At 39.1% G+C, this 15212-nt stretch overlaps 1 protein-coding gene across 2 annotated transcripts in view; it reads right to left on the bottom strand.

The window, feature by feature from the left end:
- The window catches only part of LOC146387576 (metabotropic glutamate receptor 4-like), a 189203-nt gene that overhangs the window by 41189 nt on the left and 132802 nt on the right, over nucleotides 1–15212 (bottom strand). For both annotated transcript variants that reach the window (XM_084929278.1, XM_084929280.1), the window contains exons 4-6: nucleotides 8089–8224; nucleotides 7730–7884; nucleotides 7247–7387 (exon numbers count right to left, since the gene is read on the bottom strand). In XM_084929278.1, the coding sequence (XP_084785404.1) occupies nucleotides 7247–7387; nucleotides 7730–7884; nucleotides 8089–8224 (432 nt within the window). The remainder of the gene's footprint in view (nucleotides 1–7246; nucleotides 7388–7729; nucleotides 7885–8088; nucleotides 8225–15212) is intronic.

Genomic DNA, 15212 nt, shown 5'->3' with positions numbered 1-15212 from the left:
GAAAGACCAAGACAGACTTTTAATTCATTTGAAAGCCTGATGCTTAACATTGTCCACCCCAGCTGTGAAACTCAGAAACCAGTCTTACTTGTTATCATCTATCGTCCACCTGGGCCTTACACAGAGTTTCTGTCTGATTTCTCAGACTTTATATCTAATTTAGTTCTGAGCTCAAATAAAATAATTATTGTGGGTGATTTTAACATCCATGTAGATGCTAAAAATGACAGCCTCAACATGGCATTTAGTCTGTTATTAGACTCAATTGGCTTCTCTCAAAATGTAAAAGAACCCACCCACCACTTTAATCACACTCTAGATCTTGTTTTAACATATGGCATAGAAACTGAACATTTAACAGTGTTTCCTGAAAACCCTCTCCTGTCTGATCATTTTCTGATAACATTTACATTTACAATAATTGATTACACAGCGGTGGAGAGTAGATTTTATCAAAGTAGATGTCTTTCTGAAAGCGCTGTAACTAAGTTTAAGAATATAATCCACCCACTGTTATCATCTTCAATGCCCTGTACCAACACAGAGCAGAGCAGCTATCTGAACGCTACCCCAACAGAGGTTGATTATCTTGTTAATAATTTCACCTCCTCACTACGTACGACTCTGGATACTGTAGCTCCAGTGAAAACTAAGGTCTCTAATCAGAAGTACCTGACTCCGTGGTATAATTCTCAAACACGTACCCTAAAGCAGATGACTCGTAATCTGGAGAGGAAATGGCGTGTCACAAATTTAGAGGATCATCATTTAGCCTGGAGAAATAGTTTGCTGCTTTATAAGAAAGCCCTCCGCAAAGCCAGAACATCTTACTATTCATCACTGATTGAAGAAAATAAGAACAACCCCAGGTTTCTCTTCAGCACTGTAGCCAGGCTGACAAAGAGTCAGAGCTCTGTTGAGCCAACCATCCCTTTAACGTTAACTAGTAATGACTTCATGAACTTCTTCACAAATAAAATTTTTATCATTAGAGAAAAAATTACCAGTAATCATCCCACAGATGTAATATTATCTACAGCTACTCTTAGTACCATTGATGTTAAGTTAGACTCTTTTTCTCCAATTGATCTTTCTGAGTTAACTTCAATAATTACTTCCTCCAAACCATCAACGTGTCTTTTAGACCCCATTCCTACAAAACTGCTCAAAGAAGTCCTGCCATTGATTAATTCTTCGATCTTAAATATGATCAACCTATCTCTAATGGTCGGCTATGTACCACAGGCCTTCAAGCTGGCTGTGGTTAAACCTTTACTCAAAAAGCCATCTCTAGACCCAGCAGTCTTAGCTAATTATAGGCCAATCTCCAACCTTCCTTTCATATCAAAAATCCTTGAAAGAGTAGTTGTCAAACAGCTAACAGATCATCTGCAGAGGAATGGTTTATTTGAAGAGTTTCAGTCAGGTTTCAGAGCTCATCACAGCACAGAAACAGCTTTAGTGAAGGTTACAAATGATCTTCTTATGGCCTCTGACAGTGGACTCATCTCTGTGCTTGTCCTGCTAGACCTCAGTGCAGCGTTCGATACTGTCGACCATAATATCCTATTAGAGCGATTAGAACATGCTGTAGGTATTACAGGTACTGCACTGCAGTGGTTTGTATCATATCTATCTAATAGACTCCAATTTGTGCATGTAAATGGAGAGTCCTCTTCACACACTGAGGTTAATTATGGAGTTCCACAGGGTTCAGTGCTAGGACCAATTCTGTTTACATTATACATGCTTCCCTTAGGCAGCATCATTAGAAGACATAGCATACATTTTCACTGCTATGCAGATGACACCCAGCTCTATCTGTCCATGAAGCCAGATAACACACACCAATTAGTTAAACTGCAGGAATGTCTTAAAGACATAAAGACCTGGATGGCCGCTAACTTTCTGCTTCTTAATTCAGATAAAACTGAGGTTATTGTACTCGGCCCTGAAAATCTTAGAAATATGGTATCTAACCAGATTCATACTCTGGATGGCATTACCTTGGCCTCCAGTAACGCTGTGAGGAACCTTGGAGTCATTTTTGACCAGGACATGTCCTTCAACGCACATATTAAACAAATATGTAAGACTGCTTTCTTCCATTTGCGCAACATCTCTAAAATTAGAAATATCCTGTCTCAGAGTGACGCTGAAAAACTAGTTCATGCATTTATTACTTCCAGGCTGGACTACTGTAATTCATTATTATTAGGATGTCCAAAAAACTCACTGAAAAGCCTTCAGCTAATCCAAAATGCTGCAGCAAGAGTACTGACAGGGACTAGAAGGAGAGAGCATATTTCTCCTGTTTTGGCTTCCCTTCATTGGCTTCCTGTTAAATCCAGAATTGAATTCAAAATCCTGCTCCTCACATACAAGGTCTTAAATAATCAGGCCCCATCTTATCTTAATGACCTTGTAGTACCATATCACCCTATTAGAGCACTTCGCTCTCGCTCTGCAGGCCTACTTGTTGTTCCTAGAGTATTTAAAAGTAGAATGGGAGGCAGAGCCTTCAGTTTTCAGGCCCCTCTTCTGTGGAACCAGCTTCCAGTTTGGATTCGGGAGACAGAAACTATCTCTACTTTCAAGATTAGGCTTAAAACTTTCCTTTTTGCTAAAGCATATAGTTAGGGCTGGACCAGGTGACCCTGAATCCTCCCTTAGTTATGCTGCAATAGACGTAGGCTGCCGGGGGATTCCCAAGATGCATTGAGTTTTTCCTTTCCAGTCACCTTTCTCACTCACTATGTATTAATAGACCTCTCTGCATTGAATCATATCTGTTATTAACCTCTGTCTCTCTTCCACAGCATGTCTTTTATCCTGTCTTCCTTCTCTCACCCCAACCGGTCGCAGCAGATGGCCGCCCCTCCCTGAGCCTGGTTCTGCCGGAGGTTTCTTCCTGTTAAAAGGGAGTTTTTCCTTCCCACTGTCGCCAAAGTGCTTGCTCATAGGGGGTCATATGATTGTTGGGTTTTTCTCTGTATCTATGAAGCGCCTTGAGGCGACTTTTGTTGTGATTTGGCGCTATATAAATAAAATTGAATTGAATTGAATTGAATTGAATTGAATTGAATGTTAGACTGTTTCTTGGCAGTGTTCTTGCTTGCTGGGCTGCATACAGCAACTCTTACTTGAGTTTTTCCCCACCAATAACACACCTAATTCTTCTTCTTTTTTTTCACCTGTTCCTTTTATGGGTCACCACAGCAAATCCTTGCCTTCATGCCACCCCTATCCCTTGCATCCTCTTCTGTCACACTAACCCTCTGCATATCCTCCTTCATTAGAATTAGAATTAGAATTCAACTTTATTGTCATTGCACATGCACAGGTACAGGGCAACGAAATGCAGTTTGCATCCATCCAGAAGTGCTTTAGTGATATAGATATATTACAATATATATTAGCAATAATATAGATATGTAAGTATATTACAGAAATGGGTCTATTATGGTATGTTATAATGTACACGGTATGAAGTATGTTGTGAATATTCTATAACTATAGGTATGTACAGGCTGTAGTGAGTACAAGCTATGTACAGGCTATGAACAGGATATAAATATGAAAAACTATACAGAATATGAAATAAATAACTTTACAGAAATCTGAGATATACAGTTATACAGAAATGGGAACTATGCAAGTTGTAAACAGTTGTAGGGTTAAAAATTATCGTATGTACAGAATGATTATTTACAGAGCTATACAGTAGTGCAGTTAAGATAAATTAGATATGTGGATAATTTCTACAGTATCTATATAAAGTGCTAGTGGTCGTGAGTGGTGGTTCAGTCCATGTTATTATTGTGTGTTTGAGGGTACAGTTGTCCATTGTGGGTGTGTGTATGTTCAGTCCATGTGTTAACGTGGGTCAGATGTCAGGAGGCAGAGTTCAGGAGTCTGACAGCTGTGGGGAAGAAGCTGTTCCGGTACCTGGTGGTCTTAGTCCGGAGGCTCCTGTAGCGCCTCCCAGAGGGCAGGAGGGTGAAGAGTCCATGTGATGGGTGACTGGGGTCTCTGATGATTTTCCCAGCCCTTTTCAGACACCGCTTCCTGTAGATGTCTTTTATGGCGGGAAGTGGTGCTCCGGCGATGCGCTGGGCAGTTTTCACGACCCTCTGCAACGCCTTCCGGTCCGAGGCAGAGCAGTTCCCGTGCCAGACTGTTATACAGTTGGTCAGGATTCATGACTTCCATGAATCTTTCCTGTGATATCCCACTTTTACTCATCCCTGGCAGCTCAATTTTTAACATCCTTTGTCTGGTATATCCACTTTCTCTCTTCTGATATACTCATTCTGGGTACTTCCAACAAAAAATCTTAACATCTTGAACTCACCTCCACCTCCAGCTCAGCCTCCTATCTTTCCATTAGTGTCACCGTCTACAAACCATATATCATAAGAGGCCATCTTGCAAAACTTCCCTTTCAACTCTTACTGCTATCCTACTGTCACAAATCACTCCTGACACTTGTGTCCACCAAACCTGTAGTGTCTTCTTCCTCTCTCTTGGATAGTTGATAGTTGCATACTTGTCCATTTTCACTTCCTCTGCTCCGTGTAGATTCCCTGTTACATCTATCATTTACACAAATGTATTCTGCCTTGCTTCTACTTTCATTTCTCTTGTCTCCAAAGCATACCTCCACCTCTCCAGGCTCTCTTCCACCTGCTCCATGCTCTCATTACAGATCACAGCATTGCCTGTGATCATCCTCCTCCACAGAGACGTGTGCCTGACCTCATCTGTCAAACTGCCCATCACCACTGCAAAAAAAGGAGCTCAAAACCAACATGTCCTGCACCATCCTCACATACTTCGCTGCCATTTCTGGCTTTCTCATGCAGTATACCACTTTGCTTTCTCTAGACCACAAATACACTATGAAACTCCGTCTGACCTTCGCTACACTCCTCCATCAACACTCTAAGGCAAACACTGGAACTGTGCTCTTTTCTCCACATGAAGCCATACTGCTGTTTGCACCTATCACCTATCTTCTTAACCTGGGTTCGATCGAACCCTAGGGGTTCGGTGAGTCAGTCTCAGGGGTTCGGTGAGTCAGTCTCAGGGGTTCGGTGAGTCAGTCTCAGGGGTTCGGCAGAGCCTCCGCCTTGACATGCACGGCTCATTTTGTGCACCAGTAAAAAATATATCTATGTTTTGAATTTGAAAAAAAAAAAGATTTTGTTAAATAATCTGGTTGAAAAGTCTCACAGTAGTCCTGTCAGCTTTCTTCATCAGCCCGACTACTTTCCATGTTTTCTTTGCTAATCTCTTCCTTTAAATACTTTCCTACAGTAACATTTATGAATGTGACCACCATCGCGTCACTCTGTCTTCTTTACTCTGTCCAGAGAATAGGACAAATGCCCTCATGGCAGTATCTGTGCAACATTTCTACCATTTAATCCTTGCCTATGTCTTCACTCACTTCCACTTCTTTTTTCCACTTGTGTTTCAGATTGCTTCTTCTGTATAAGATGTAGTGCACCTATGTGTACGTCCTTGCATTCTTATACATCCCTTTGTGTTCCTTCTTCATGTTCACCATAGTCATTTCCATCCTTTTTGCAAAATCCACAACCATCTGTCCTTTTGCATTTCTCTCCTTAACACTATACGTACCCAACACCTCCTCATCACCTCTGTTCCCTTCACCTACATGTCCACTGAAGTCTCATCCAATAACCTCATTACCAATCACCTCCAGTGCTTCTGTCCTTGCTTCCCTTCCACCTGGTCTCTTGCACAAACAATATACTTTCCTTCTCTCCAGCACATGAACTAGCTCTTTCCCTTTACCAGACTACAGAGTCCCTGCTCTCACCTCCACACTTAGACCTTCCCTTCTCTGTTGTTACCTCCAAACACACCTTCCCCCTTTCTTTGTCTTCAGCCAACAGTAACACCGTTTCCACTGACACCCTGTTAGGCAACAGCACTAGAGGCAGTTATTGTTAACTCGAGCCCTGACTGATCTGGTATAGAAATCGCATGTGGAAACCTCAATAATCTGCTTGTTTGATACACCTGATACCCTTTCTCATGTAACCTCCCCCATTTACCTGGGGCTTGGGACTGGCACTAGAAATAAACTGAGTTCCAAAAGCTAATCTAATTATCACCTTAGTTTCTTTTGCTTTTTGATTTTCCAAAATAAATCTATTACTTTTAAAGATGCTATAATTAATATTATTTAGGGTTTAAAACAGTGCAAGTTTGTTTTCTTTGAAAAGAAAAAGAAAAAACAGCGAGAAATATCGAATGTGGAACAACGTAGAACGTAAAAGTGTTTTCTCTGAGCCTGTAGAGAATTATAGCCTGAATATACTCCTCCCTTCAGCTTCGTAGAGCTTTATAATCAACTTTAGATCATTGTTTAGGTGTCTAGCCAACAATTTCAATATTTTGTTGCACTCTTATTGCTCTCTCAACTTTTTTGCAGCCATACCAAGTAGCTGCTTTTAGCGGAAAAAAAAACAACTTTAAAATCAACAGTGAGCTGCCTGCATCAGACACGGTTGGTGACTAGCTGTTTAGCATAATGGAGTATTTAGCAGTTAGAAAAGGTAATGCAGTAACAAGGCTTGAATGCTAATAAGAGCTGATCACCAGATATGCTATAAATCCTATATTAAATTAATCAGCTTATAACTACTGCATTGTCTAGAACTTTGGTTTTGGATTTTTCTTTGGGGAGGGGGCTTCATTTAACTTAGTTGCTCATTAATACGGTTTAGTTTTTACCCTGTTGCAGTTTTCAAGATAGGGCAGAAGTGGGGTGACTGTAAGCAAAATTTCAATTTTGTTATATGTTTTACTACTTAATAGAGGTTTAAATCATGATAAAATATGCAGTGACTTTTCCCACCAAGAGAGATTGTGCTATCTACAGCTGTATAAAGTATGGCATTAAGCCCGAAGCTTTAAGCATGCAGCCGAGCTAAACCATTCACTTGTTATAGCTGTGTGGATAAACACACTAGACTCAGCAGAAATATAGAGCAGCAATGAAATGAGCTGTGAGATGAACTGTGATTTTGAAGACTGAATATATAGCGGTTCCACTTTTAATAGGTGGGCAATGCTGTCAAAACACTTTCCCCATGAGCCAAATGTGTCACCTCCCTCATGATACATCAAAAGAGGAATGTTTTCATGTTGGGTAAAAGTTTAAACAAAAAGAACACAGAATAGCTTTTTCCTCAACAGGAGAATATCTTACTTGTGCACTTCTTGAGCCCGGACCCTTTCTTCACCGCATGACGGCTGAGTTTGCAGTTGAAGTTGTTCTCCCAGAACTCAGCAAACCAGATATTCCTTCTGTTGTTTTCCAGCGTTCGACTGATGAAGTAACGATCAAACCCTAAACAGATCAGTCGGTTCATTGTCAGTGATACAGTCATTCTCAGTGTAAGCAACGAGAATGAGAACCATAGCTGTCATGTGTTCTAGAGTATATGACAGCAATAATTCAATATCGTGTGCACATTCACTTTGCTTCTTTTTTGTTTTTTGTTTGACTGAACTTTTTTACATCTTTGATGATTAAATGAGTGTTGAAGTCATTACAAATAACGTAGTCTTCTGAAAGAGTAAAAGATAAATAGTTTTGTTTTACTTTATTGGAAATAATAAATCACTGATATGTGCACATGATTTTAGAAGGCAGGGAGATCAGATGCTTGCATAATGTCCATCTCTGTACCTCTGATGGACTGACGCTTGGGCAAGATGGTGACTGCTCCCTCTGCCATCTCCTCCTGCTGCACAACCGGAGAGATCTTTGAGCCCCAGCTGTCTGAACCCACCCAGATAAAATGACCTGTCTGGTTGGCCTTTTTCGCTGCATGGAGCAGCCGCCTGCGAAGGAGAGGAAACAGATGTTGCCACAGATAAGGTCAGCATCCCAACCAGCTCCACTTTGATTTTGTTGTGCAATTCATTACACAGTAGTCTGGCAGACCCGCACTGAAACGGCTGTGCTCCTACATGTTTGCATGCTGTCTGCTGTAGTCATGTTTTCCTAATCTTCAAAAGAAGTGTTAATCTATTACCGGGTTATACCTGATATCATCTTCATTGGCAAAAAGTATGACGACTCTGGCATTTGGATTTTCTCTGAGTCGCCGGATGACCTTGTCGAACTCTCCTTGCTTGGGCTCCCGGGGAATTTTGACAGACTGGGAGATGCACACACCGCCTAGAAAAACAAATATAGAGACATAAAATAATATGTCAGAGAACTCTCAGAAACGCAAACATATGATTAAAACATCAATGATCAGCCAGTACCGTACTTAATTGAGTGGTTTGAATTTAACGTAATAGCAAACGTGAAATTAATATGAAATTAAATGTTGTATGTTGCTGAATAAAGCGCGGTGGCTATTCAGTGAGAAACAAACTGTCTTTTAGAGTTTATTAAAGTAGCATCATTTTCACTTACTAACGGCTCGGACCAGGAAAATATTCTTTGCATTTTTGTGGGACAGGAGAAAATATCTTGCAATTAATAATTGAAAGTTCTGCTCACCCATACTATTTGTTGATTCAGAGGACAGGTTTAAAATGTATGCAATGTATGTGACAGCATGAACATTGTCATGAATTTCCATATTTTAAATTTATTGAAATATACAGTTTCACTTTTACCTGAACACTGTTGCTACCAGACAGAACGAACACTGAGATTACATGTTCCTGTACAAAAAATTTTTGTTTTTGTGTGCTGTTAATGCTTGTTAACAATAAAGCTTACTGTGTGTGCTATTCTTCTTCAAACTGTTTTGTTCTAGACTTCACTTGGACAGGTATAAATGTTCTTAAGTCTGTTTAAGTTATGCTGAAAGCCTGGACTTCGGAGTTTATGTACCAAATGAACAAGGTAATGTTTGTTCATTGTAATGCATACAAAGGACCTTTATGCGACGGGACAGCTTTGCAGCTCTGATTTGTTTTCTGCCATGTTAGGTCTGGCCATGCTGGTTAGTATGACAGCACAAAACACTGGCACAAAAGGCTTTTTTGAATGCTTTGTTTCTCCACCGCTGCAGGCATGTTGTGAAGGTTGTGGTTATGTTGGCCTATCCGGTCTCTGTAATAAAACGCTGAAATATTATAGGAAGTATGTTCTTTACCCATTAGACAAAGCAGAGTTAGAGAACCTACAAAAGGAAAAAAATACAATTTGAGTCCTTGCAAAGGCAACAGAGAAAGAGGATGCTGACATGTGTTTTATGCCACTCAAGTGAGTTTTTCTGGGCTTCTCCAACAGGATTTCTTGGGTGAAATTTAGAGCGCCTCAGAGTGCCATGTTTGTCTGAACGATTGTTTCTGAGCTTCCTGCAGCTCTACGGACAGCAGGGACACTGCCAGAGGATTGCTTTGCACATACTTTACACTGTTTATCGTACACAGAAACACAATGTTTAGAAGCCAGAAAGAGTGAGCGGGTCATAACTACTTAAACAACTGCAAAAGCAGTGTGTGTTATTTTTAACTGTCACAAGTTGCTCTCCAAACTAGTAAAAATGAGAGTACTAGAATGCCGAATGAGTCTTATTTTTACTACACCTACATATATTTAGTTAAGGTGTACACTTTGTAAAAGTCTATAGCCTAGACTCCTGCCATCTGGTGGTCTTCTGCTCTGATGCCCAGCCTAATGAGGGGGCAACTAAACCTGTCCCCATTTAGCTGTCTAAAAAAGTTTTGAAGTCTGAGACAGAGTCCCTGTGTTGGATGAAACTGTCTCCTCCTTCCTCACCTGTCAGTGAACCTCATTAAGTTTGAGAAGGTCAGACAAATCCTGGCTCAGTCCTCAGACATGCAAAAATTTAAAATGTTGTCAGCAAAAATACCTGCAGGGAATGGTATATAAAGAAGCTCCAAAAGGGATAACAGCATCAGCCAATGATCAGCAGTGATATGCTGTCTTTTCCTAAATTAATTAATTTTTTTCTTTTACAGCACAACTTGGAGCACATATATGTACTTGTATTGGTACTTCTTAAATAAGTGTTCATAAAACTTTTGAGTATAAAAACAGAAATAAGGCAGCAGGACAACTCAATCCTGTAAAAACACAACCAAGCAGAGCTGTTTTTACTTGTGAGTCTCCCCTGTGCGTCATCATTTTATACATCCCACATCAACATGTAAGGGAAACAGAAAGGAAAAGAAAGGAAAGGAAAAGTCAATATTAAACACTTTAATTAGATATTGAGCCAAAGCATGCCACTAGCAGACCATCAGTGCATTTTGACATTGATTGTTCATTCTTCCACCATCTGGTGTTTTAATGATGGGGATGAGGACGTTCTCTGGCACAAAGGTGTTGAAGATCTAGTGATTAGCAAGGGCACAGCATGTGAATCATCATCACACCATTTAGTTATCGCTCATAGCCTACGTATTCGATTCTCATCCTGGAAGAGATCACTCCTGTTGCAGCAGAAATATTTCCTGAAACAGGTGATCACTCAGAACAACATTGCACTGTTTTTTCAATTACCCTTCCCACTAATGGTATCAGTGAATTCAAACAGTGTCCCATTTTTTTCAGCTTGCCAACTGTCTCTATAGCGCATTTCTTTATTTTATTTTTTTGCAAAATGTTGGTTTCACAGGTATTGCACATACCCTTTCGGGGAAATCCATTGGTCCAATAAAACACTACCCTGAAAACATTAAATTTCATACCTTTTGAATTTGTGCAAATATTTTGAATCAGTCAGACAGACTGACACATCTACAGCTTTTTTTTTTTATTGCAGTGGTCCCTGGAAATATGCCATGCAGGGATATTTTTATGCATTTTTCATGCATTTAATGAAATGCCAAAAAACCCCTCACTTTATCCAAATGTTCTGTGAATTGATTTGTCACCAAAAGCAGTATGCTTAAAAGAGAGGATTATTTCTGTAACAACCTGTACATCTGCGTCACCCACACTCTTATATTCACTACTTTTCTTTTGCAATTATTCCTCCGTGAAGCTTTTTTCTTACTATCTATTTTTCCTCCGGCTAAGGGAAACAGCTATCCATGACCACAACACTTGAGCTATATAAATCACTAAACAAATCACAAAGACCAACAGCGATTCGGTGGAGGAAATATTCATTACGAGCATTCCATTTTTGATCCTAAAAGAGATGTTTAGCATGGATAAAAATAACACTTTAACTGTCTTAATGCTTCAGATCATCCTTTAGTTTATGGTAGATATGCTGCAGGATGTGTGTGTCTTGACTACAGTCATGAGAGCATTTCATCACTTCAACCATTTATGTGTGATGACCCACTTGTCCATTTCACTCAAACAGGCTCCATTATTGGTCATTCTGGGCATTTACCAAAATGGATGGGTTTAGATAACTGACGAGCATTCAAGGCGAGCATCTCTTTGCAGTTTCTCACCTGCCACAGCAGAGGACCACCGCAGTGCTATCCTAACAATGTCTTCACTTAAATTAATGGAAACTAATAGTGACAAATAGCTGCTGTGGTGTCAGGCCAACCACAGCCACGCAGTCTGTCTCTGTCACAATAACTGAGCCACCGTTTCTTACTTTTCTCTTTCTGTTTTTATTTATAGTGAGATGCCTTCCAATGAACACAGACATGTGCAACATGCTGTTAGTGAGATAAACACAAATCTTCAAAGAAAATGGCAACAAAAAGTCAAGATATCAACAACCACAGCGTTTATTGCATTTGAACTATGTGAACACTGGATTCTATCATCACAAATCAGATCACAGCACCACAGAATGGACACTTCATGAACAAATAACCAAGAATTAGATTTATACTGCAGGGAGAGGCTATTTCTTCTTATTCTTTTTTTTTTAAATTGTAAAGAAGACATGCTAGGCTGTCAAAAGTGAAGTGATTTATGGATTTTAATGGCATAAATTCATCAGAAGACAAGTCAGGCAGTCAAGCCGCAGCTTTCTTTTCCTAATAATCTGACATCATTTACTATAGTATATGTTCACTTAGATATCTTGACTTTCCACATCATGAACAAGTGCAACATTTTTTCTTATTCATTTATTTAATTTTATTTTCGGTGCTTATTATCTGTGCTTTCTAATATTTGCAGTCTTAGCTGACCAGATCACAAAGAGAAGAATGCATAAAAATCCCAGCTGTAATAAATCGCTACAATCAAAGTCATTATACTAATGACATCATCAAATTTACATTTAAAGATCAGGCCATTATAATGACTCCTGTTGGCTTGCTTGTTAAATCTGACAAGTTGTTTCTTCCAAGCAATTCTCTACTAGGTTCTTTTCTTTTTTCACATCACAAGGTGTCATTCTGATAGGGAAAGAAAACAAAGAAAACATCTTCATTGTTTTGTCAATATATAGTGTCAAACTAAGTGAAAACATGTTGAAGATATATGACAAGCTAATTAACACGTAAAAATACAGATGGGCAATAGATGGAAATTAAAACTTAGTGAACACTATTATTATTAAACGTCTAACTCTTTTGGAGACAAATAGTATTGAGAAACACTCGTCATTTCCAGTGACGCGTCACTGGTGTATTTTCAGTGTTTCTTCAAGTGTGATATGTGACCTACTATATTTATTCAGCTATTTTTTTTATTCATTGTGTTACATGTTGTTAATACGACAAAGATCATTTAATTTCATTTGCTTTTAGTTTGTGAATTTGGTTTGATTTCCCAAAGTGACAGTAATAAATATTTTTTAGGACTCGCACTATGTCGCTGCAGTTCTGTTCAGCCCTACGGGGTGTTTACTGTCTTTCAGCTCACTGTTTTTTTTTGTTTTGTTTTTTTTTACATCCCACAGATTTAATGATTTGAGTGCCATCGGTTTTTTTTTCTGTCTGCTAAGAGTTTGTATGTTAATGTCGATCCATCTGTGCTGAATGTGTAAACAGAAAACAGCTTGCTGCCAACTTTAGAAACTGACAAAATGTCAGAGTTGTGTTTTAAGATTGTTCCTCTAACTTGCGACCAAATGTACAAACTGAACTTTCAAATTTACCGTCAGGTTTGATTTGCACGCTGTACTGACTTTATTTATCTTACAGTGCTATAAAGACACTGATCTTGTAAGCTGTACACTCTTTAGAAACTGTTTGATCATGTAAAAATACCAATATATCTGAGTCTGATGTGTGGAGACATTTTTTTTTAAAATCAGTTGGTTTAAGTTTCTGTTTAAGTTACTTAAGAAAATCATACGAATTCATAGGAAATATGATAACAAATTCACAGGAAGCTTTCAATTACACCAATTGGCCTTTTTGTCAATGATAAGTTAATGATAACGATAGTCAGGTAGGTAATTTGTTTCTTGTGATGACCACTTGCACAACATACTACATGCATACATCCAATGTTCCCTCTAATTTTTCCATGTGTGTGAGCGAACACACAAACTCCCTGAGCAATCCCTTGGACCACTGTGAGCAACAGCAGACGTGTGCACTGTGGTCACGCCAGCATCGAATCCATCCAAGTTACATGGTTTATTAAAATTATCAAATTACAGCGTTTATGTTAGACTACTTTTAATTAACTGCTTTAGCCCACTTACTACAATGAAAATTTAAAAAAAAAATCTTGTTCATGACCTGTGTAGTATGTTAACACTATTGGAAGTAAAAATAACTTGAACTCCAATTTTGAAAACACAACTTTCTTTCTTTTTGTAAAGCTGTGACTTCTATTATGAGTCTGTGGTCTGGGAGAGAGGCCTGTAACTTTCTGTCTGCAAAATACAGTAAATACTGACCAATGTTTGGCAATTAATTATATAGTTACTTCTTCAAAAAAGTAACTGAGTTATGCAAACAACAAAGTTTTTCGCAGCTGTTTACCTAAAAATGCAGCCAAGGTGTTTCTTAAATAAACATTCCAAACTATTTACAGAACAATCAGGTGTTCTGCATCAAGTTTGATGCCACACAAATTATTTGTGCCACTCCAAAAAATAATTCCTGTCCACTATGAGATAAAGGAGAACAACAGCCTGATACCTGCAGGCCTGACAACAGGAGATGTATCACTCCTGTATCAGTTTGTAACATTCAGCAGTCGCCTCATTGTTCTGACACACACAACAAAACTATTGACTACACTACACACTAACTACACAAGATTTGCGTTAAACGTCGAAAATCTCTCACATCTCAAAACACATCTTTCACATCTTTCCTAAACAACTAAATGCCATGTTGCCATATCATTTTTTGATTGGTCGACATGGTACATTTTTCGACCAATAGGAAAGGGTAGGGTTTTTTTGGTTTTGTTTTTGCTCACAGGCGGAGAATGCTTTCGAGCCTTTTCCTTATAAAACGCCATTTTACCGTTTTTTCCGCAGTAAATATAAACAACGATAGTATTCAGGAAGGAAACCAAACATTGCATATATTTTTATCATAACTCTGGTTTTACGTGGCCTATCAACACAATTTAAAAACTGGTATAAAGTCCACACTTTTTCCGTCAATTGTTCCGTCTGTCCTGCTCACATCTCCAATGGTTGTACACGTTGTCATTAACGTGGCTTCACTGCACATCAGCCACGCCGCTTTGCTAGCTAAAACACCGGTGTCGGCACATAATGACGCTGTCATAGCCTGTCAACGACGTTGATTAGCTGCGTATATACGAATGTGAATCGCATTATTGGTTGGACTATGGGATAAGGTGGCATCGTTCTAATCCCATACGGGAGCAGCCAGTCACTGACTAACACTGCAAAACAGAATTGTTAAAGTATTCATTTTAATTTCAATTCAGGTTAGATTTTTTTTCTGTGCGCAACGCAGATTTTCTGTGTGCAGAGACCATGCCAGTAGTGCCCAATTGCGCACGCCTGCAGCTCAGAGGGAACATTGCATACATCCCAAGCCAAGCCATTAACCATGTTACTTACTGTTACTTCAGATGTCTCAGATTTGTCATCACGACTACTTTGGATTGCTCAGGTTTGCCTGTATAATCCAAAACCCAGGACTTTTTAAACACTTTTCTATTCCTTGTCACTTGAATTTTGTTTTGTTTCCTGAGGATACAACCATTTCTGGAAATTTCATCATTTTTCTTTGTCTGGTGCACAGTGACATACGGTGCTCTTAAGATTTTTTAGATTGTCTCAATATTTCAGTCTTGTACCTTTGATTTGAAA

The sequence above is a fragment of the Perissodus microlepis genome, chromosome 5 (assembly GCF_051167445.1).
Source record: "Perissodus microlepis isolate ML-2025 ecotype Zambia chromosome 5, ASM5116744v1, whole genome shotgun sequence".
In the NCBI taxonomy this organism is placed as follows: domain Eukaryota; kingdom Metazoa; phylum Chordata; class Actinopteri; order Cichliformes; family Cichlidae; genus Perissodus; species Perissodus microlepis.
This window is presented reverse-complemented; position numbering and strand designations above follow the sequence as displayed.